This window comes from Mastigoproctus giganteus, chromosome 11 (assembly GCF_048544385.1).
Source record: "Mastigoproctus giganteus isolate SK-2022 chromosome 11, ASM4854438v1, whole genome shotgun sequence".
Taxonomy (NCBI): domain Eukaryota; kingdom Metazoa; phylum Arthropoda; class Arachnida; order Uropygi; family Thelyphonidae; genus Mastigoproctus; species Mastigoproctus giganteus.
In genome coordinates, this window is record NC_143585.1 from 60,046,921 (window position 1) to 60,069,130 (window position 22,210).

The 22,210-nt window shown below is 34.0% G+C and overlaps 1 protein-coding gene across 3 annotated transcripts in view; it reads right to left on the reverse strand.

Annotated features, from left to right (window-relative positions):
- Positions 1-4,723: 4,723 nt before the first annotated feature.
- Positions 4,724-22,210, reverse strand: part of LOC150078039 (putative protein phosphatase 2C T23F11.1) — a 157,742-nt gene continuing 140,255 nt past the window's right edge. For all 3 annotated transcript variants that reach the window (XM_090384333.1, XM_090384332.1, XM_090384334.1), the window contains exons 8-9: positions 16,838-16,983; positions 4,724-5,284 (exon numbers count right to left, since the gene is read on the reverse strand). In XM_090384333.1, the coding sequence (XP_090240459.1) occupies positions 4,889-5,284; positions 16,838-16,983 (542 nt within the window). In that variant the 3' untranslated portion in view covers positions 4,724-4,888. The remainder of the gene's footprint in view (positions 5,285-16,837; positions 16,984-22,210) is intronic.

Below are 22,210 nucleotides of genomic sequence, written 5' to 3' on the forward strand. Positions count from 1 at the left end.
TTAAACAAAAAATTATGGGGGACCAATGCAGTGAATAAAGATGGACCCCCCCCACAATACAAGAGCAGAGTTTTGTGAGTGGTTGCAAAATAACATATGAAGCTAATCCAAAATTTGTAGACATCTTATGAACAGACAAGGCCACATTTAAAATAAATGGATGCATAACTGAACAGTGTTCCTGAAATGAAAAATAATCTAAATTTTTAACACCTAATGGGATGGTGCTCCACCATATTATATGATGTTCATACATCCTTGAATGCAACATTCTCTGTATGGATAGGAAATCATGGGATGGTCAAATGCCCACCTAAGCCACTGAATTTAACCCTTCCTGCAATTACTCCACATGGGACCATAAAAAAAAAAAAAAAAAAAAAAAAAAAGATGTGTGCCCAGAAACCAAAGAATGTGTGGTATATGTGAATGATCAACCGGCACAATGCTGCAGAAATTCCACGTGAACAGATGCCTTGCTAGTTGTTATTCAGTAACTGAAAGAGGAATTTTGTCTTCAGTATGAAGGAGGATACTTTGAATAGTCCTTGAAGCAATCCACATTCATTAGTGATATGTTCTAACCTTTGAATTTCTTAATAAAGACGTTTTATTCACATACTATGTTCAATTTCTTTTGGTAAAATGATTTATGCCACACAACTTCATTTAAAACTATTTGAATGGGGGGGAAAAAAAAAAAAAAAAAATTCCTATACAGTGGATTCCAGTTATTTGGGCCACCGGTTAATCGGGGCAGCCATTTATTTGGGGCAAATCTTAAAAAACAGAACCCAATTGAGAAAATAGCCAGGGTTTACCACGCTTAATTGGGACAACATGCCGTTTAATCAGGGAAGGAGACTGCAGCACTGGAGATTACCCTATAATTGTCTGAAGGTCACAATCATAAAACAATTAGCTGTTTACTGGACTTTTCTGTTAGTGCAACCTATCATAAACGGATAGTAGACTCGATCTTATTGAATTTGCAATAATATCGACAGCTGGATTTTGTAGGTTATTATGGTGAAATGTGTTTACACTTCCATGAAATCTTCAATCATAAAAAAAATTAATTTTCAGAATCTTCTCTTCATTCTTATTTTTAAAGCTTCGTAACTTGTTACTCTATTCTCACTTGTACATATCATGTTACTTGCAATTTGTGTGTGCTGTGTTCTTTGTTATTGATTGCTTATCTTTTTTAAATTTTAATTCCCACCCACAAATGTCAGTGAACAGAAATGTCAACAAATTAGTACGTACATATTACAGTATGTATTAATTATTCCGATTTTCATGTATCATTTAATTTTTTTAATTGGTAAGGTAATAAAGGGTAAATTTGTGCTTAATATAGCTTTACTTTTATAGCCTGTGGATAATATTCCTCCTATTTTCGCTAATTAGAATTGCCGTTTAATAGAATTAAAATTCAATTCACAAATACCGTATAGTGAACAGTACTTTACTATGGCGAGTCCATCATAACATGATTTGATTGTACATTTGAGTGAACCAATTGTAAAGCAGGGTCCATTTTATTTTTTAACTATTTACGTGAAATTTCGGATAATTGGGGCAGCCACTTAATCGGGCCAAAATGCACTAGTCCCGATGTGTCCCAAATAACCGGAATTGACTGTAGTTCCTTTTATAAACAATCTCCCCAATTCTATTTTATGTAAATGATAACACAGTGTTTTCCGTTTTTGTTTCAATTCAGAGTTATGAAAGGCTAGCTGTTTGTTTGGTGTCTAACAGACACCACAGAAGTGACTGCATCTGCCTTTCTGAAATCAGAGTTTTACAAACATCCCACATTCAGCAACTATAATTTGTCCTTGCCCAAATCACCCTGAAAGGGTGGAAGAATGAATATGAGTAATATTTGCACCAATGGCATGTAATTTGTACCAAATTAATGTACTCATGTATATTTTTCATAAAATTGATTTTTTTTTGAGAAAATAGGACAAATTATGTAAATAATAATCGATAAAAGGCCATTCTCAATTCAACAAACAATCTAAAAAATTATTTAAAAAAAAGTGCTCACATGGGGTCTAACAGAACACGAAACTGTTTCTTTAAGAAGTGCAACTGATCTAGGGTTGACAAAACATTAAACATAACAGAAAATTAACTAAAGTTGGGAAAAAAGAGTGGGGAATGGATGCAAAACAGCAAAAAGATAAAATTAGAGGAACAGCAGAAATCAATTTTAAAAAAAAGTCTCCAATTACTTGATTAAACATAACTCTTCTAAGCACATTCCAATTTATCACATATCTAATATATTTAACACTTTTATAGTCATTAAAAAGAGATATGATAAATAGAGCATTTTGTACCATTTTGTTTGTGTTTGGAAAAAAGTTCGGTGTTAATATGAGTAATATTTGCACCAATGGCATGTAATTTGTAAATGGTTCCGTTTGTTCATATTTATCACATGCCTCAACATTTCTTTTGATAAGTTGTGTAGTAATTAGGTCATTATTTTTTCAGTAAAGTAAATATAAAACAATGTTAATGGGAGAGGAAATATTAATTAATATAGCTAGATATACAACTATGACAAACAGTTATGCATTAAATGCTGAATATGATGGGTGAGAGAGAGAGAAACAAAACAACTTGGTTAGGGTGATTAACAAGTTTCTTCTTTTTCTATTAGATACTTCTATATATAAGGAATATTATTTTGGGCTTTAATCAAATCAGGTGGCCAAGCATTAAGAGAATCTCTTATGCCAAGAATACAATTTCCATATTTCATTTGTAAAATATGGTGGGGTGAGGAGAAGAAACTGCAAGAGTATTAGTGCATTATTACTGAAGTCCAGTATATCTCATATGCAAAGTGCTATATATAAAATTAACCTTTAAAAAATTAATTTGATTAATTCTGTTGCTAAGATGCTTACAAGTTATGTAAAAAAAAATTGCTCAAAAGAGCACATAATTTTGGAAAACAAGCAGTGACGATGATAAAAAATAAAACTAGAAATTCAATACTACCATAAAAAAAAAACAGCTATTGATTTAGATATCTTCATATCTAAACTATATTTATGAAAGAATATTAGCATACAGGAAAATCTGAAAACCTATATTTAGTAAGGTGAATTCAAATATCAGGTAGATTAAAAATGAAAGAAAATTAACCACATGAGAAAAATAAGAAAACTAACTATAAATTTATGTTAAATTACAAAAGATGGGTTCAACTCATTATTTAACATATCTCTTATCATTATTTCTTCAATAATGATTTAATCTGGAAACTAGTAACTACTATATGTAATGAATTTCAACTGACCCAAATTTATATGTGCAATTTATATGTACATTTCAATTATTCTTATTCCTACTTTTATGATTTTCATAAAATTAAATGGGTATATTAAATGGGAGGAATATATTCTATTTCTCAATTTAATCCATTTACTGAGACAAAAACTGTTAAAGAAACAAAACTGTTAATATACTTGTAAGTTTTTTTTTTTTTTTTTTTTAATATTATATATAAGAACAAATTTTAAATAAGAAAATGCAAAATAGTTTTTGTATTTTTGTAATACATGGCAGTCAGTTGAAATAAAAAGCAATTCAACTGCACAGTTATTGAAAATTATCTGGAGAGAATGATTTGCTAAATTAGAAAATATACTAATAAATATCCTTAATTTAAGCCAGAATATTAATACTCTTCTTCTTGATAGAATATTTTTCTGAAGCACCTATGGTTGGCCCCACATTTCAATATTTATACTATTTCAGAAAAATCATGTAATATATGAAGTGGGGTGGGGTAGGACATAACAGAAATTAATGTTATGATGCAATGCAATATTCCATTACTGACAGCAACATTATATAGGGCCCTTCTTCCCATGGTTTTTTTTTTTTTAAAGCATTCAGAAGTAAAATGACATTTAAAAAGAATACATGACAAGGTAAGAAAAATCTAATAACAAGAAATCAATAAATAGTAAAAAAGAGAATAAAGCAACTCTGTATCAATTAAAACAATGAAAATATCTGTATCAAATTCTAACTTGTATTATAAAATATTAATATAGGGTCTTAATCTAAATTTATTATCAACTTTACTCTCTGATGATAAGGCTAATGAAATTTATTATCAGTCAACTAGAAAAAAATGTTATCATAATTTCAATAACTTGTTAAAGTTATTAAATACTCTAGCTACATATGTCCTTTTGAAAACCTTAATATACCAACATACAACAGTAATATGATCTCGTGAAAATTGCAAATCATGTTTGGAATTTATTTTTAGTATTTTGAAGCATCAGAAAATTAAGTTTATAACTGAATAAATACAGCAGAAGAATAATTTTGTCCTGAATCATTAAAAAAAAAAAAAAATTTTTTTTCATTTTATATCTTAGGGTAAGGTAGAATAATATTAATGGCATAAGCTTAACACAGATACTTAAATTAGCAAAATGTTTATTTAAAAAAATCTGACTAAATACCTTTTCATTCTAAACAAAGCAATAACTGCATTTTCAAATATGTTATTACATCTAAAGCTGTAGTTGGTGAGTACAAATAAAAATTAATTGCTCAAGTGAATATTCTGTATATGGTACTGAGAAAAAAGAAATCAAATCAAAACAGCTGTAGAAATTTTACAGGGCCATGCTTATTTAAAAAAAAAAAAAAAAGCACACTGACGGATTTTTTTGTATAGACATTTGTATAATACCAGAACTTGAGAAACTGCATTTTTTATATGTAGTATAAAAATTTGGAAAATATACCCACATATAACATTACCATTCTTCCAAAATCTCTTCAGTCATTTATCTCATAATATTCTTTTTCACAATGTCATAATTTATGACAACCATCATGCAAAGGCCATTTCACCTCCATCTCTCACAGGACTGTCCACAAGCACCAGTCCACTGAGATGTGATCCAGAAGACTTGTCCTTAGTGTTTGCTGGTGATGGCGGACTTCTGTCACTACTATTACTATATGCATCAGATTCTGCTGTCAAACATCTGTCTTTATGCTGTTCTTCACTATCAACTTCTTCTGTTTCTGAAGAAGCCGAATCAGAACCAGTCACTGGACCATCATCGAGCGGGGATGGTAAAGTCGGTCTGGCACACTTTTCAGCCAATTCTTCATATGATAAACCTTGTAAAAAACACACTAAAACAACTGTCATATTGTCACATCCAAGTCCTCCCATTTGGCAGTCAGGAGCAAGACAGCGGGTCATTAATTCCTCACAAATCTATTAAATATAAAATTAGATTAATATACTCTCATTTACACGAAATTTTTATAAGACCTTTCAAAATATACACATTAAGAGGGAGTTTTACTTTAGTTTCAAGCAGTCTATGGGTATGAGGCTTATGTAAATTAATATTAACAAAATCACCAGAAATGACTGAAGAAAGTTAGTGTTACCAGATTTGGTTCTAATATAAATCTGTACAGTTAGATAATTTTTTCTAAATTTTAAAAAATGCTATGCTAATACAATATAGTTTTGAATTCTGATTATCCGAAGATCAGTTACCTGAAATTTTGATTATCCAAAGAGCAGTTACCTGAAATTTTGATTATCCAAATTTTTTTTATTTTTCCCCCCCTTAATTCCTCTCAAAGAGAAAGTGATACATTTAATATTTAACTGTAAGAAACACTACTAACAAATAATAAAATCATGTTCCCCTTACAGAGAACATTACAAATGAAACAAAGAAGAATAAATTTCATCGATATCACCTCTAGTAATACCAACCACACTGATATGCAAAAAACTTCACTGCACAAAAAAAGGCTACAAAGTCACTATTACATAAATTATTGTAAATAAAAGTTAAGTCAATCTGTACACGTTTTATTTATTTACTTTTTTTTTTCCAGGCAAGTTTTTATGCATCATATCAGTGCAGTTGGTATTATACAGAATAATCTATCCAGACTGTCTTTTTCACAGATGCATTAATCATAAGTTTTATATATATATATATATACATATATATATATATATACACACACACACCATAATTAGATAAGTTATAGTTTGAAAATCCGTAGTTTGAAAATCGAGGCAGACCCCGGCCGACCGTACTCCCGGTAAAAATGAAAAAACATATATAATAAGTTAATTAATATAATATAATATAATAAGCCTTACGTGGGAAAAGGTATTTGGCAAGGGACTTTTTCGAGGGCTAAACCCCTACAAAATATCCAACCCTAGTTAGGCTGAGCTATCAGTTTCTGTTGTCATCTGCCTGTATAACTAAGACCAAAAAGAGTCCATAATGATGGATAATAACATTAAAAGGAGAACTAAGTAAGCCAAATAAGTACAAAGCAAGTCAAATAAGTACTAGGCAAGCTAACAATTAAGGGGGTATGTCTAAACGGTAATTATTAGTATACAGGCTGGATGACATTTAGCCCGACCGATAGCTGCAAAAACATAAGCACAACTGAGAACCAATTGATTGCAGAATAAGGAGAATGGAAAGCGGTCTCAAAAATATGAATATAGTAACTAGGTTCAGTTATAACAAACCTTTTGGGCTTACTGCTTGCAACTATAAACAACTAGCTTGCAACTTAGATAAGGGCTACAAGGAGGCCATTTGCTACTGCCACTTGCCACTATACCAGGATTATGTAGATATGCACCATAAGCATGTCATTACTGGTGATCTCAACTTGGTTCCATACCAGGAACTGCACACTGTACTATCCTATGGTTTTAAATATAGACCTAATACTAGTCCTAATGCCAGCTATATTACCAAACAGTTACACTGACCTTATGCAATTCTGCCTTAAACTTGCATATAAGTATAATTTCCCACTAGAGGCCTTCTTTAAATGGTTGGTACTTACCTACTACGACTTTAATCAGCATATACATAGGAAGAATATACGTATGACGCACTATACTAATAGAGATAATAAAATATGTAACCTGCATATAATTAAGCAGCAATTAAAGGAGACACAGGATACATTTATCATAACTACTATAGATAAGGCCAACAATAATTACAGTTTCATCTGCAAAAAATTCTACGCATCTCTATTGCACAACGAACTACATAGCAGTGCTACATACTCTAAAATAAATAGCAACCGTGGCACCATTACCAAAAAGCTGCTAGCTATACATTAAAAGTTAAAACTGAATAACTGCAACACCAACTTCCCTTATTTGTATGGTATACCCAAGTTTCATAAATCGCCTATTAGTTTCAGATTTATAACATCTTGCAGGAATAGCTATTCAATGGTCCCGCATAAAAAACTAGTTGAACTGCTAAGCATTATCTTCAATACTATAGAATTCACTAGAATTATTAGTAATAATTGCCCTATTTTAACATTCATAAATAATAATAAGCATAACAACAAGCATATCAATACATATGATTTCAAAAACTTATTCACTAGCATTCCTCATGATAGTTTAAAATTAGTTTTAAATAAATATTTCACTGATTTTAGCGATTTCTTACCCTGCCAACGTAATTACTGGGATAACCTATTAAATCTTTGTATTGCTAACAGTTACATCTATAATGGTAGCAACATTTTTATACAACATACAGGCATCGCCATGGGGGCGAGTAGCTCTTGTCTCATTGCCAATCTATATTTACACCACTATGAAATTAATTTCGATAAAGATATCAATATGTTCAGATATATTGACGACTTAATCGTATTCAACTATCCTAACTTCCATACAGATGCGACTAAGCACTACCCACATGAATTGGTTCTAGAGGTCACTAACAAGAGTGACTCTTTCAAAGCTACCTATCTGGATATAGATATACATATTAATGATAATAACCTACATACCAAGGTATTTGACAAGCGCATGGAATTCAACTTCAAAACTATAGACCTAACCAGTTGGTTTACAAATATCTCTATACGTATCCTTAAAAACATAATAGTGGCGCAATGTATCAGAAGATTAAAGATCTGTAATAATACTAGTGACGTTATTGACGCACTTATCGATCTCAAGCATAAATTATTAGATAACGGTTACCCGCATAATTTCATTATTAAGCATATGAATACTGCCTTGACCATAGGCCCTAAATAAATATCACGATAATTTAAACAAGTTGGATACTATGGAAGCCATTTGGCATACCTAACTCTGAAATATACTTAGTTGGAATATTTTCTCGGTTTTAATGGAATTAATATATTGGTATAAGGTAATGAGTAGCTGGTTTTATACATTGATATCGATTGAGCGTGGCTGTTACTGCTTAGCCTATGTATATACATGTACATACTAGGTACTGCTGTATTAACACGCTGTATATAGCTTACACTCATTAAAAAAGTCGTACCTATATGTGTCTTTACAGTAGGAATTAATTCGTTTCTCTTCTCCTACTTTGTTTTATCTTCTACATCTGAGAATTTATTAGATTTGCTTTCACTACTATAGAGGGCATCTATTTTACTTTTAATTATCTTAATTTAGGCCTGTCAGTAAATATTTGACACATATTAGGTGGCACTGACAGTGCAGCGGTTATATACGACTGGTGCTTAGACTTACAGGCTTTTAGTTGTTTCCGCTACTGGCTATGGTAATGTATGCATCCTAGTATCATCGTTGGGGTTGCTATACGGGTACCTCGTACCACCCCATGTTCTTTATCGATTTAACGCTTAGCATTCTACCTTATAGGTTCAACACTACTTGACATATTTACGTAGGTATAATTTAGTGCTAATATGAATTAGGAATTAGCCATTCCCTTTTGGTACTTACTCATTTTATTGATATCTTTCACCTACTCTTACTACCATACCAGGATCCCTACCTTTTAGGGTCGGGAAGTTACGCCCCCGGTAATATCCGAAGTGTGATTGATTATTTACTTTTCTTTCGCTTTTTACTTTTACCTATCCTCTTGCCTTTTTTCATACCTCACGAACTATTAGAGTAATTCGAGGGGGAGTGAGGTACTATTTCTTTACCTATACCGCTTTCCGTTCTCCTTATGTTAGCTAATTTAGCCTTATTCTGCAATCAATTGGTTCTCAGTTGTGCTTATGTTTTCGCAGCTATCGGTCGGGCTAAATGTCATCCAGCCTGTATACTAATAAATTACCGTTTAGACATACCCCCTTAATTGTTAGCTTGCCTAGTACTTATTTGGCTTGCTTTGTACTTATTTGGCTTACTTAGTTCTCCTTTTAATGTTATTATCCATCATTATGGACTCTTTTTGGTCTTAGTTATACAGGCAGATGACAACAGAAACTGATAGCTCAGCCTAACTAGGGTTGGATATTTTGTAGGGGTTTAGCCCTCAAAAAAGTCCCTTGCAAAATACCTTTTCCCACGTAAGGCTTATTATATTATATTAATTAACTTATTATATATGTTTTTTCATTTTTACCGGGAGTACGGTCGGCCGGGGTCTGCCTCGATTTTCAAACTATGGAGGGTTCTTGCACTATAACTTATCTAATTATGGCATATCTAATGTCCGATGTAATGTTCTATCTCACAATGGCATTAATTGATTCGTTCCATATTTAACATATTTAACATGCAATATTTTATATTATTTTATTTTAACATTTTAAACGCAGTAATATTACGATTCTATATATATATATATATATACACACACACACACACACATTGTTCTTCAAATTCTTTCTGTAGTCCCCCAATTTAACTTTCAATAAATACATATTTTCTCTAAACAGTTCAATAAACTCTGCAATAAGTTCTTTGGATATTTTAACAACACACAAAATTAGAGATAAAGAATGACCTGCAGTTAGAAGCAGATTATTTCCATAAAAATCTAGGTTATCACTTTAACAGATGAGGAAACAATCTAAATCATAAAGGACTGTAATAAACATTATAATAAACGTTCATCATGAAAACCAACGACTCATGAAGTGTTTAATGCCCATCAGAATACTACTAGATGGGTTGAATCTTGAGAAGAAATGAGAACCAATTCACATGTCTGATAAAAATAAAGAATCTTATAGCAGGAAAAAAAAACAGACTCCTTTCAAACAGAACATTGGCAATTATTTTAAAGCTGTATAGCCATGTGTGGTACTTAAAGTGCAAATAACAAATGCAAATTACTGCAAGTTTTTCCATTAATTTTTTTTTTCTTACTTCCCTTTATATGCAAGTAGAATGCATTTACAATTAATTATGAGGTGCCTCCATAGCCAGGTGGGAAGGAGCAGCAGTGTGTATATGCGGAAAGGTCAGGGAATGACCACCGCATATTCCCAGAGCAAAATGACCTTAGTTGCTAATGCTCCTAAAAACCAAATAACAAACAAACAAACAAACAATTGATAGATACAAGTCGATCATATCTAACCATGTGTACCTATTTATGGTGACAATTTTCCCAGACCACTAAGATATGTTTCAATAGGACATTACTCTGTGTCACATATTCAGTGATATTGGACTGGTCAATGGGGCATTCCAGTAAGTTCCCTTGCCCTATGAGCCATTCATCAGCTGTATTCAACACCATTGAATATCTAGCAGCTGGGATGCAGTTTTGACTTGTAGATACCGATGGAATCTGTTCTTGACATATCCAGGCAGTGCTGCATGCTGAAGGTGATGCAGTCAAATGCTAGTTGTATGTTCATAATTGTGTATGTGTGTGTGTGTGTGTGTGGAAAGACAACAGAATTGTATTTTAGTTCTAGCAGTGTATAATTCAAATTTTATTTTCAGAGCCTTTCAGGTATAGTGGTTGTATCCTTAGCCCCAAATGTTTTTGGGACTAAGGATATACCTTAGTGAAATTCTGGTTATCTAAAACATTTTGGACTAAGGATATACCAATAGTCCCCCCCAAGATAATTAATTGTTGTTGTTATTGTTATTTGGTTTTTAGGAGCATAGCAACTAAGGCCATATTGCTCCGGGATATGCGGTGGTCATTCCCTTGACCTTTCCGCATCCTCCGTATTTGGTGGTGACGAGCTCAAACCCCGGTCTAATCAAGAAGAGTGTGCTACGCACTGCTGCTCCTTCCCACCTGGCTATGGAGGCGCCATCTATCAATCATGAGTCTCTACAACTAATAAGTAATGGGGGAGGGCCTTCTATTCCTACATGCCCCTTTACACAGACCCTGCCTGCTTAGACCATTGCACAGCTCCTGCCTGCTTGTCTGTACATCCACCTCGTGCAGTGAGATTCAAAGGGTCTCGTATGTATGTCACACCAGCTCTCATCCACCAGCTTGCTGGAAACATAATTCATCAGACCAGCGATTTGTATCCAGCCATCCACTGTCCAGTGGTTTGGTTCTCATGTCCACTGCAAGTGCATTTACTTATGACAGGCCACCAGCAAGGGGGCACACAGATGAGCTGTTGGCTGTATATCCTAATATTGTATTTCATGATCAGTCATTTCACTGTTGCATGTGTGTTATGCTGGACAGAAAGCCAACAATGTATGACTGGCCTGCATGGGACCTCTGGCTGGTAGACTCTCAATACATGAGACATGACAGCTGTCTGAAGTGCATGTCTCCACTAATCTCCACTTGAAAAGTTCTCTGCTCTGGTTTAATGTTTATGTAGAACACTAGACTATTTCCCGAATGCTATTATGCCAGGTGCTGCTTTTATGTATTAGTATTAGCAAGGGCCACATGTTGCAAGGAAACCCATGGCTTATGCTGCGCCAGCCAAAAAAATAAAATAAAATAAGAAGAAAACTTAAAAAATAAATAATTAATAAAATAAAAGGAAATAAGACAACCTATGCATTTCTCTCCTCTCATAGGTAACTATCCAGCTGACCTTTGAATTTCCTCCAAATTGTCAGCCTCCACCACCCATGTAGGTAACTTATTCCAGTAATTTATAGCTCACTGGCTAAAATAAAACTTCCTGCAATCCAGTCTAAACATCACCCTCCATAACTTGAATTGATAACCCCTAGTTCTAATTTATAACCATGAAAATTTCATCCTCATTCATTTTACTTATGCCTCTCAGAGCCTTAAACATCTCAATCTGATCCTCAATATATACAGAGAGAGACTGAACTATGTGGTGGTGGTAATACTAGATGCCACATATAAAGTTAGTGGATTCGTAATGCAATGTAGATAAATGTCCATTTATTTGAATCGTTCAATTCACTGCTTTCAATTATATAAATTAACATCACAAAAACCAGCATTAAAGTTACTTTTGTTCTTTAAAACTGAAAATAGCGACGTTTATTGAACTTGTGTATGCTAGGCAAGGATGAAAATTCTAGATTTTTACTGAGAAGAAAAATTAAGTCACATTAACTATGTGCAAAAAAGTCCAACTAACTGAGATATAAATAAAGAATATAGAAACTAAGTTCTTTAAGGCTACAACACTGCTGCTCCTTCCCACCTGGCTATGGAGGTGTCAATTTTATCATGTACAGAATGAAGTTATAAAAATTTAAAACTGCACAAGGAATTTATGACCCTGTATTACTTATTAAGTTATTGATTCTTTCACAATTTTACAATACTTTTTGTGATTTGAATGTTAATTAATTATTACTGTGTTAAGTTATTGATTATTTATATTACCTGTGGATTTACTTTTTTGAATATATTACAAGATATAGCAAGTGTATGTATATTATTTTGTGTTATTAATTATACTGAAAAATTTTTCTTATTAATTTTTTAAAATCTAAAATACCCAAAACTACAAAGGGTCCAAAGTGATTTTGCACCTCTGGTCTATAAAAGTGTAAGTACATCTGCTGCTAATAGCCACACTACTCTTATTTGTAGAGCAGTGTACCATCCATTAAAAAGTTTTTAATAGATGGCAGCAGAAAAATAGCCTTGAAAATCAGAAGACTGGACCTATCAATCTCAATTGCATTATTTGGACTGAAATGGCAGAAATTAGTAAGAACAAACAATTGAAGAAAGCAAGCTTATATAAAAACAGCCAACAAAAAAAAAAAAAAAAAACAACACACTTCCCATATCACATGTCCATCCTCTCTAATAGTTTTAGTTCTTCTTTGAATTTATTAAAAGTACTCACTTCCAAAACTTTTATTTTTTAAATTCTTTTTGCTTAATTTTTTTAAAATCTCAAATTAGTTTTTTTTTAATATTAAAGAATTGTCTCATTAAAACCAAAAAGTTTAACTGTAAGAACAATTATATAAAAAAGAATTAATTTTAGCAGCGGGAAAGATAGCTGTTCCACTGCAAACAACTAGGGCTAGGCCTTCAATAAAACTAATTTTATTGAAGATAATAATGCAGAATTGAATTAAGTTAAATGTTATAAAAAAAAAAAAAAAAAAAAAAAGAGAGAGAGAGAGAGATTAGCCAACATGATTATCTGAAGAAAACTCATCTAAAAAAAAAAAAATGTGGAACCATTTAAAACTGGTAAGGGCTGGTTGAATCGATTTAAAATCCAGGGAGAAGCCGCAAGGGCAGATCAAGGAGCCGAAACTTTCAAAAAAGAACTTGTTAAAATTATTGAAGAGGGGTATTATGTGTTATACTTCTCAACAAGTTTTTAACATAGATGAAGCAGGACTTTTGTGGAAACGAATGCCTAAAAGAAGTTTCATACTGAAAGAAGAAAAAAAACATGCCAGGTTTCAAAGCGGCGAAGGATCGGTTGACTTTATTGTTGGGTGGTAATGCTGCGGGGGATTTAAAATTAATACCCCTTTTAGTTTATTTGGAAGAGGGCCAAAGTTCAACCCAAAATAGACACATTTCTTGATTAAATTCATCAATTAAATTAAATCAATTTAGATCAATTAAATTCATGATTTTAATTGGAATTTTAAGTTTAATTTTTATACATAAGTAGTTACCACATAATTATATACGTATGTAATGCAGAATATTTTATATGTACAAATATTTGAATATTAAATATTGACCGACATTTGTGCATCTTTTCACTACCATTTATTGATTGATTAGGAAACATCTAATGGCACTGACCGCAACTCACAAATACATATGTTACCTTATGGGAATGCGGCACTCGCTTAGTGCAGATTCACTTAGCACTCTGTTTTTCCGGAACGAATTATCAGCGTTAAGCGGGGGGTCACCTATATCCTCATATTCTCCTTTAAAAAAAAAAAAAAAGAAATACCCATATATTAAAAATATCCCCTGTAAATGTTTGCATAGAAGGAAATAATTGAAGGCGTGTATGTGTGTGTGTGTTTATTTAATTTATTATTATTTTTTTTTTTTTTGTGTGCAATTCTGCCAGTGAGTAAGACATAGAAAGAGAAAAAATAGTAGCCCATATTATAAATAATAATAAACTGTGATAGTTTCAAATGAGCTGCAAGCTAGAATGATAAGCGCATGGAAAAAGTTACAAATCATGTTCTTACTGATTTAGACAGAATCAAAGATGAAGTATGACAAAATAAGTTGCATAATGGTGGCAAAAAAAACAAAGGATATTAACTGAGGATAACTGTTAATTTTTTTGGAGAATATTATCACCAATCGTTTAAATTCCCTTTAGCTACAAAAAAATAATTCCCCCCCCCCATTGTTAACCTAGGATTTTATCTATTTTTGCATTGTGGCTCGCTATATTCAACTGACCACAGTTGGCAAAACTGATGCTGATGTGATCACCATTCTAGTTTGAGGCATCACATAGTTTGGTCGTGTGTAATGTTTACTTCAAAGTAATTCAGAGTTTAGTTGTGTACCTGTGTCTGCCAGTCACATTATGTTTGAGTGTTATATTTTTTTTTGTTTTGTACATTATTTTGTGCCTTGTTTGTGCACAAACAAGGTAAATGGTGCCCCTCCTGTCATTTTTTTTCTGGATCCGCCACTGGTTGGATATCATATGGTAATGGAAGTAGAAATATCAACAGCACTTCAAGAGGGAAATTGGCAGGTAAAAGGAAAAGTAAAGAAAATTTCCAATTCTTTAAAAAAGAAGATGCTAATTATGTTTACTTGACACACTTTTTTGTAATAAGTTTGAAGGAATATCCTATCCTTTCATATGTTTTTTCTGCCAGCAGGGTTTAAACTGTTTAGTTAATGTAATGTTCTCAATGTCATAAGAGAAACTTTTCCTTCATAACAAGATGCCCTGGAATTGCACTACTTTTAAACAAATGACCTCACATAGGGTTAATTGTCCATTGGTTTAAAAAAATGAGACACTACTATGACAACCTATTTATAGTTCTGAATCAGAGAGCAGCCAATCTCCTAGTCCTTTAGTGACATTACACAGATAAAAACTTGATGAGGGATCAGTAAGTCATGGAACATAGGACCATTGTATTAACTAAGCAGTTTAAGTATTTGCAAAATTATCAAGTTCATTAGTTATTAGAATAATCTTTTTCAGAACCAAAAAAAGAATACTTCCTTTTTTTTTTTTTTTTTTTTTGAAAATACTGTATACATTATTTGAATAATGTTATTTAGGAGATGGGGAAGTAAGTATAATATGACATGGATGAGGATCCATGTCACAATCTGCAACTGTCCTTCTTCCCCTATAAGTATGACAATATACACCTAGTGATCACTGAATTATGACCACCCCTATGAAAATTGAATGCGACCTGTTACCCACATGAGGTACGAGAGTGTGGAGTTAGTCGACCTACGTAGCATAGATAAGGTGTTCAGTAGGTAGTAAAATTCCAAGCGTGATGGGTAAAAGGAAGGATTTATTGGACTTTGATAAAGGACAGATTGTGGGTGCTTGATGAGCTGGTGCCTGAATTTCCTAAATGGCTGATGGTGGGGTGTTCGAGAGCCACCGTAGTTAAATTGTACCAGGACTGGCATCAAAATGGTCAAAAAAATGACCGGATGGCAAAACTGCAACAAATGACCTCACATAGAGGTCATTAATGTTAGAGGTGAGCGCCAGGTCTGATGACTCGTACAGGTGCAGCTCTATTGAAGAAGAGCTCACTACCCAATACATGTGCCAACCCTGAACAAAATCTGGCATGACCATGTGTTGTAAAAGAGACTCACCTGGTGCAAAGAGCATGCAAGTTGGATGTTAGAAGACTGGAAGAAAGTGAGCTGATCGGATGAGTCATGTTATTTACTCCACACCATGGATGGTCGTGTATGGATTATGGATTTAGCGTCAACAACATGAGGCTCTTGATCCATCATGCGTGGTATCAAAAGTGCAGGCCGGTAGAGGTGGTTGTATGGTGGGACAACGCGATAACCTTGTTCCACATGCACCAGGGGTCCAATAACGTTGATGACAGTGGTCTCCACTATGTTACACTTTTTTCCTGAATGGCAATGGTGTCTTCCAAGATGGCAATGCACCGAGCCATTGGGGCACTTGTTTGCAGGAATGGGTCGAGGAACACAGTTCTGACTTCCAGCATATCGACTGGCCTCCAAACTCTCCCCGATTTCAATCCCATAGAGCACTTGTGGGACACTATGGAAAGGCATATCAGGTGTCTGGATACACCAATCACCTCCATACCTGCATTGCTGACCGCATTACACACAGCTCGGTTGACCATACCTCTCGAACGGTTCTGACGTCTTGTTGAATTAATGCCACGTCGGATAGCTGCTGTACCGAGGGCAAAAAGGAGGATCTACGAAGTATTAGATAGGTGGTCATAATTCAGTGATCACCGTGTATGAATAGTACCTTATTGAGATATTGTTTAAATATCATTTAATAATGCAGAATGGCACTAAAAAAGATTAACAGAATATAAAAAACATAAAAAGTATACCTGTTCTGGTTCCATTTTCACAGAAATTCTTATCCTAATAAAGTCAATTACTTCATCATTTGTCATGACATCCCATATACCATCACATGCTAATACAATAAACTCATGATCAGGTGTAATATCTTTTATTACAACATCAGGATATGCTACCAGAAAGAAAAAATATACAAGTTAATATCTTGCAATTTAATAATCTGCAGGTTAACACCAATATTATAAGCTTTCATATACACTATATAATCAAAAATATTGGTATATTCCTCCACGTACTGTGAAAGAAGTAATTCATGCATATTGGCTCAGATATACCAACATAAATCTAGTCTGACAAAGCATCAGCAGTACATCAGAAGCCAGTATGGATCATGGATCCGAACTTGCAGATTCAAAAGTGGGTTAGTAGTTAGATGCTACATCAGTAACCTTCCTGTGCATGTAAATGTTATCTGAACCTCCCAAAATCCACTGTGGCAGATACTATCAAAATGATATAAGTGATATCTCAAAAAAAAAAAAAAAAAAAGTGGATGATCCAACAAACTTAAAGGACGTCAACAAACCACAAAAAAGTTGAATTTATGCCTCATTCATATCTGTGTGAAATATCACAGAGCAGGCCCAAGAGGACATCAGAGTCTGTTAGTACATCGACCAACAGTAAGGAACTGCACAAGTCCAAATCATGGTCACCAATGCAAAACAGCATTTACAATTGTCATTTTTAACATTCCTAGATTCCCGAAAAATGGCTGAAGGTGAATGCTAATTAATTTTATTGCACAATGTTTGGAGTACTTAGAGAGCAGGTCCTGTTGGAGTATATCATCTCTAATAGGACTATTTTGGTTGGTTCAGACTTGGTCCTGTCAGTATTAGTATGGCATTTCCATCATGCAGAGAGGGTTTGTTTGTTTGTTATTTGGTTTTTAGGAGCATTAGCAACTAAGGCCATATTGCTCCGGGATATGCGGTGGTCATTCCCTGACCTTTCCGCATCCTCCGTATTTGGTGGTGACGGGCTCGAACCCCGGTCTAATCAAGAAGCGTGTGCTACGCACTGCTGCTCCTTCCCACCTGGCTACGGAGGCGCCTATGCAGAGAAGGATGAGTCATATAGGACTATCAGACAGACTGGTTTGTAGACAATAATGTTGAAAAACTAGACTGTCTAGCTCCTTGTGGAATTCAAACCCAAATGGGAACACCTGTGGAGACAAAATGAAGCCATGGATAGGGCTGCAGTCAAAAAGGTCTTCCAAATCTACTTTGCAGGAGTAACAGAGGCAAATTCCAGCCAACACCTAATGGAAGTTGGTAGAAAGTACATCCAAATGCCCTTATGAAAAGGTCACCTTTGGTGTCACCGTGCTGCACATTACTTCTAAAGATTAGAGCCAAGTCAGGTTTTTGAATTAAATGCACTTTTTTGCAAATATGTATATCCAAATACTTTTGATCATATAGTGCATATAAACATGTGGTATTTAGCTATACTACAGATAATTTTGAATAACAAATACTATATTAGGCATTTAGAAATTATTGTTATGCAATGAGCAAAAACATTGTTGTGGAGTGTCTTATTAATCATATAAATTCATAATTATGTCTTTTACAGTCAAAAAATAATTCTAACATAACGTTACCTTTAGATCTGTCAATAAATTCTCAATTATATTCACAAATTTCAGCCAGGTCTTTTGAAAGTTAATTCACTTCTTTCTGATTTGCTGTTAAAAACTAGAGAATGAAGATGCTGCCTTATCTTTTCACGTTTAAAATATCAGATATGATGACTTGACAACTACCAATAGTATTCTAGCTGGACAGACTCACTTATTTCAAAATCAGCCTGAATAATACTTCTAATATAGGAGACAAGTTTGTTTTTTTGTTAATATGCAAGGCTACCCATCTCTTATCCTCAATGATACCACTTCCATCTCAAGCACTTGTATAGTTCAAATAATCTACCTCTTGATAAAGCTGCTTTTTTTTTTTTTATCACATACTTCAATAGCCATTTCTACAGTTTTTGAGGCAGAACCTTTCAACAAAAGCAGGATGACATGAAAATATCATAATCAGATAAAAATAAACCTTTCTAGTGTTGTTTACAAAATTACTAGGCAACTGAATATATCAAAGTAAATATACAGCCAATTTTTAGCTATTTTCCCTCATACAAATGTATAGGAAATACGAGATTCATTGCATTTGCAACCAAAATGTCACCTGCTGTAAAAAAAATTCTAGACATGCTAGATTACAAAATACAATAAGTTTTTCTTACTCAACATTCTGATATTTTAAATAAATTTAGTACCGTAACATTTTAGTACTAACATGCAAGTACTCTATTACAATATTGCATTAATATCGATCATTATGAATATAAGTCCGGCACTGTTTATTGAACACGAGCATTATTTAACATATTTAACGCATGTCCTAATGCAAAAGTGCATATTGCAGCATATAAGCGGACTATTTTTTGCTTTGAAAATTCATGCTTAATAAACTGACCCATTTTTCAGGTACATAAGCATATTCACGTAAAGCACCTATTATCTTCACCATATCTCTGATGTCTGTCCATTTACATGTAATAACTAACTATTGGTGAATGAATTTTCATGAATTTGATATTCAGTTCTTTTAGAAATATTTGTGAAGCCATTGCAAATTTCATTAAAATAAGAACAATAGAAATCCAGAAATTATTTCTGTCTAACAAAATATGAAATTTTATATTTGACTTCTAGAATGAGTTGTTGAGCATTCTCAAATTTCATTACAATCAGGCCAAAAGAAATTAGAAAATTATTTCTATATTTTCATATATATATATATACATACATATATGAAACTGCCCTCTTCTGTATGGAATCAAGAAGCCTGAGAGGTTTTGGGGGCACCACCCCAGATCTGGGAACAATATTCCATGGTAGGGCAGATTTGCTATTTATACAGAGTGAGCAGCTGTTTGGAAGAAAAGTAACGCCGAGAGCGAAAGATAAAAACCAAGTTTTTTTAGATGCAGAGGAAGCAATATTTGTAATGTGCTTGTGCCAAGAGAGATTAGAAGTCAGGGTAATCCCCAAAAGAGATATATCATTTTGCCTAGAAATCGGAGTGTCACCAGAGATAAGCACAGGAGCAGAAGAATCCTTTTTGCGAGATATAAGACAAAACTGAGTTTTAGAAGGGTTGAAATCAACTAAGTTGTCTTTGCCCCACTGTAGAATTACCTGAAGATCGGCATTTAAGAAATTGGTAGCAGATTTTTGGGAAGTTGAAGCTGATTGAGCAGGGCAAGGTTTCTCAAAATGGAAAGTGGAATGCAATTTGCTATCATCGGCAAAACTATGGACAGTCAATGGAAGAAGGTCATTAATATACAAGAGGAAAAGAGTGGGGGAAAGAACTGAACCTTGGACACCAGCATCAGTGGAGAAGTTAGAAGACAGAGCCATCTATCGTCACCCTCAGTGAGCGGTCAGAGAGAAAAACTGGATAACCAATTACAAAAAACAGTTGGCAAACCATAAGATGGAAGCCATAAGATGATACTGAAACTGAAGAATAGCGATGGTGTACTTATAAACAGCAGAGAAGGCATAATTCAAATAGCAGAAGACTACTATAGAGAATTATACAAGGAGCGATGGAATGATACCAGCAGTGGGGAAGATGGATTGCAAAGTAGCAACACATACGACATACCCAATATTCTTCCTGATGAGGTAGAACATGCATTGAAGAAAATGAAGAATCGGAAAGCCCCGGGGGAAGATGAAGTTACTGTAGAGTTGTTAAAATTGGGAGGAAGAGACATAACACAAAAACTGGCAAGGCTCTTCACAAAGTGCATTAGAAAAGGTGTGATGCCTAAGCAGTGGAATAATGCAATCATAGTTTTGCTGCATAAGAAAGGAGATAAATCAGAAATTGGAAATTATAGACCAATTAGCTTGTTATCCCATATCTACAAGTTGTTCACAAGGGTCATTACTAACAGATTAGAATGAATACTTGATGAGAATCAACCGAAAGAGCAAGCTGGCTTTAGGACAGGATTCTCAACTATGGATCACCTTCACGTAATATCACAGCTAATGGAGAAAGCAAATGAATATAAAACACCATTATGCCTGGCATTTGTGGATTATGAAAAGCATTTGACTCCATACAGCATAAGGCAATGTTTGGGGCACTGGAAAGACAAGGCATAGATACTCCATATATTATGATTTTGAAGAAAATATATGAGAGTGCTACATCCTTTATTAGACTAGACAAAGACAGTAGGAAATTTAAAATCGAGAAAGGAGTTCAACAAGGAGACAATATCTCCAAAGCTGTTTACTGCTGCCCTTGAGGAAGCTTTCAGAAGATTAGACTGGTCGCAGAAAGGAGTCAATGTGAACGGAGAGTACCTAAACCATTTACGATTTGCAGATGACATTGTGGTCATAAGCCACGATCCCAAAGAATTAGAGGAAAATCTTAATCAGTTATGCACAGTTAGTAAGAATTTTGGACTAAAGATGAATATGGCTAAAACAAAAGTAATGATGAACAAGTATGCCACGGAAAGGGAAATAATGATTGAAGGAGCAGTAATTGAAAAGGTGGAGTCATATACTTATCTGGGACAAGTTATTAGCTGTAATAATGATAAATGGCTGGAAGTCAAGAGAAGAATAAATTTTGGATGGATAGCATTCAGGAAATATAGTCACATACTGAAGAGCAATATCCCAGTTTGTCTGAAACGTAAAATAATGAATCAATGTATACTCCCCACCATGACTTATGGAAGTGAAACTTGGGCACTCACCAAAAGAATGGAAGAGAAGCTAAGAACTACACAGCGAAGAATGGAACGAATTATATTGGGAATCAGACTGTTAGATAAGAAGAGAAACACGTGGATTAGGCAGCAAACTCAAGTAAAGGACATTCTTATCAAAACTAAAGAACTAAAATGGTCTTGGGCAGGACACATAGCTAGAAGACATGATGACAGATGGACTAAGAAAATAACAGAATGGTACCCAAGAGGAGCTAGAAGAAAACCTGGAAGACAAAGGCGGAGATGGATAGATGAAATTCATGAGTTTGTGGGTAGTAAATGGATGGCCAGTGCTCAAAACAGAAGGAACTGGAAAGTTGCTGGAGAGGCCTTCATCCTGCAGTGGATTGAAAATGGCTGATGATGAAGATGGAAGCTTGTTTAGAAGACCTTTATGCCTAACACGATCGAAAGCCTTTGAGATGTCAAGAGCAACCAAACTTGAGTTGTCACCAAACTTTTCCATTGAATTAGTCCATAAATGGGTAACATAAGCCAGAATATCACCAGTGGAT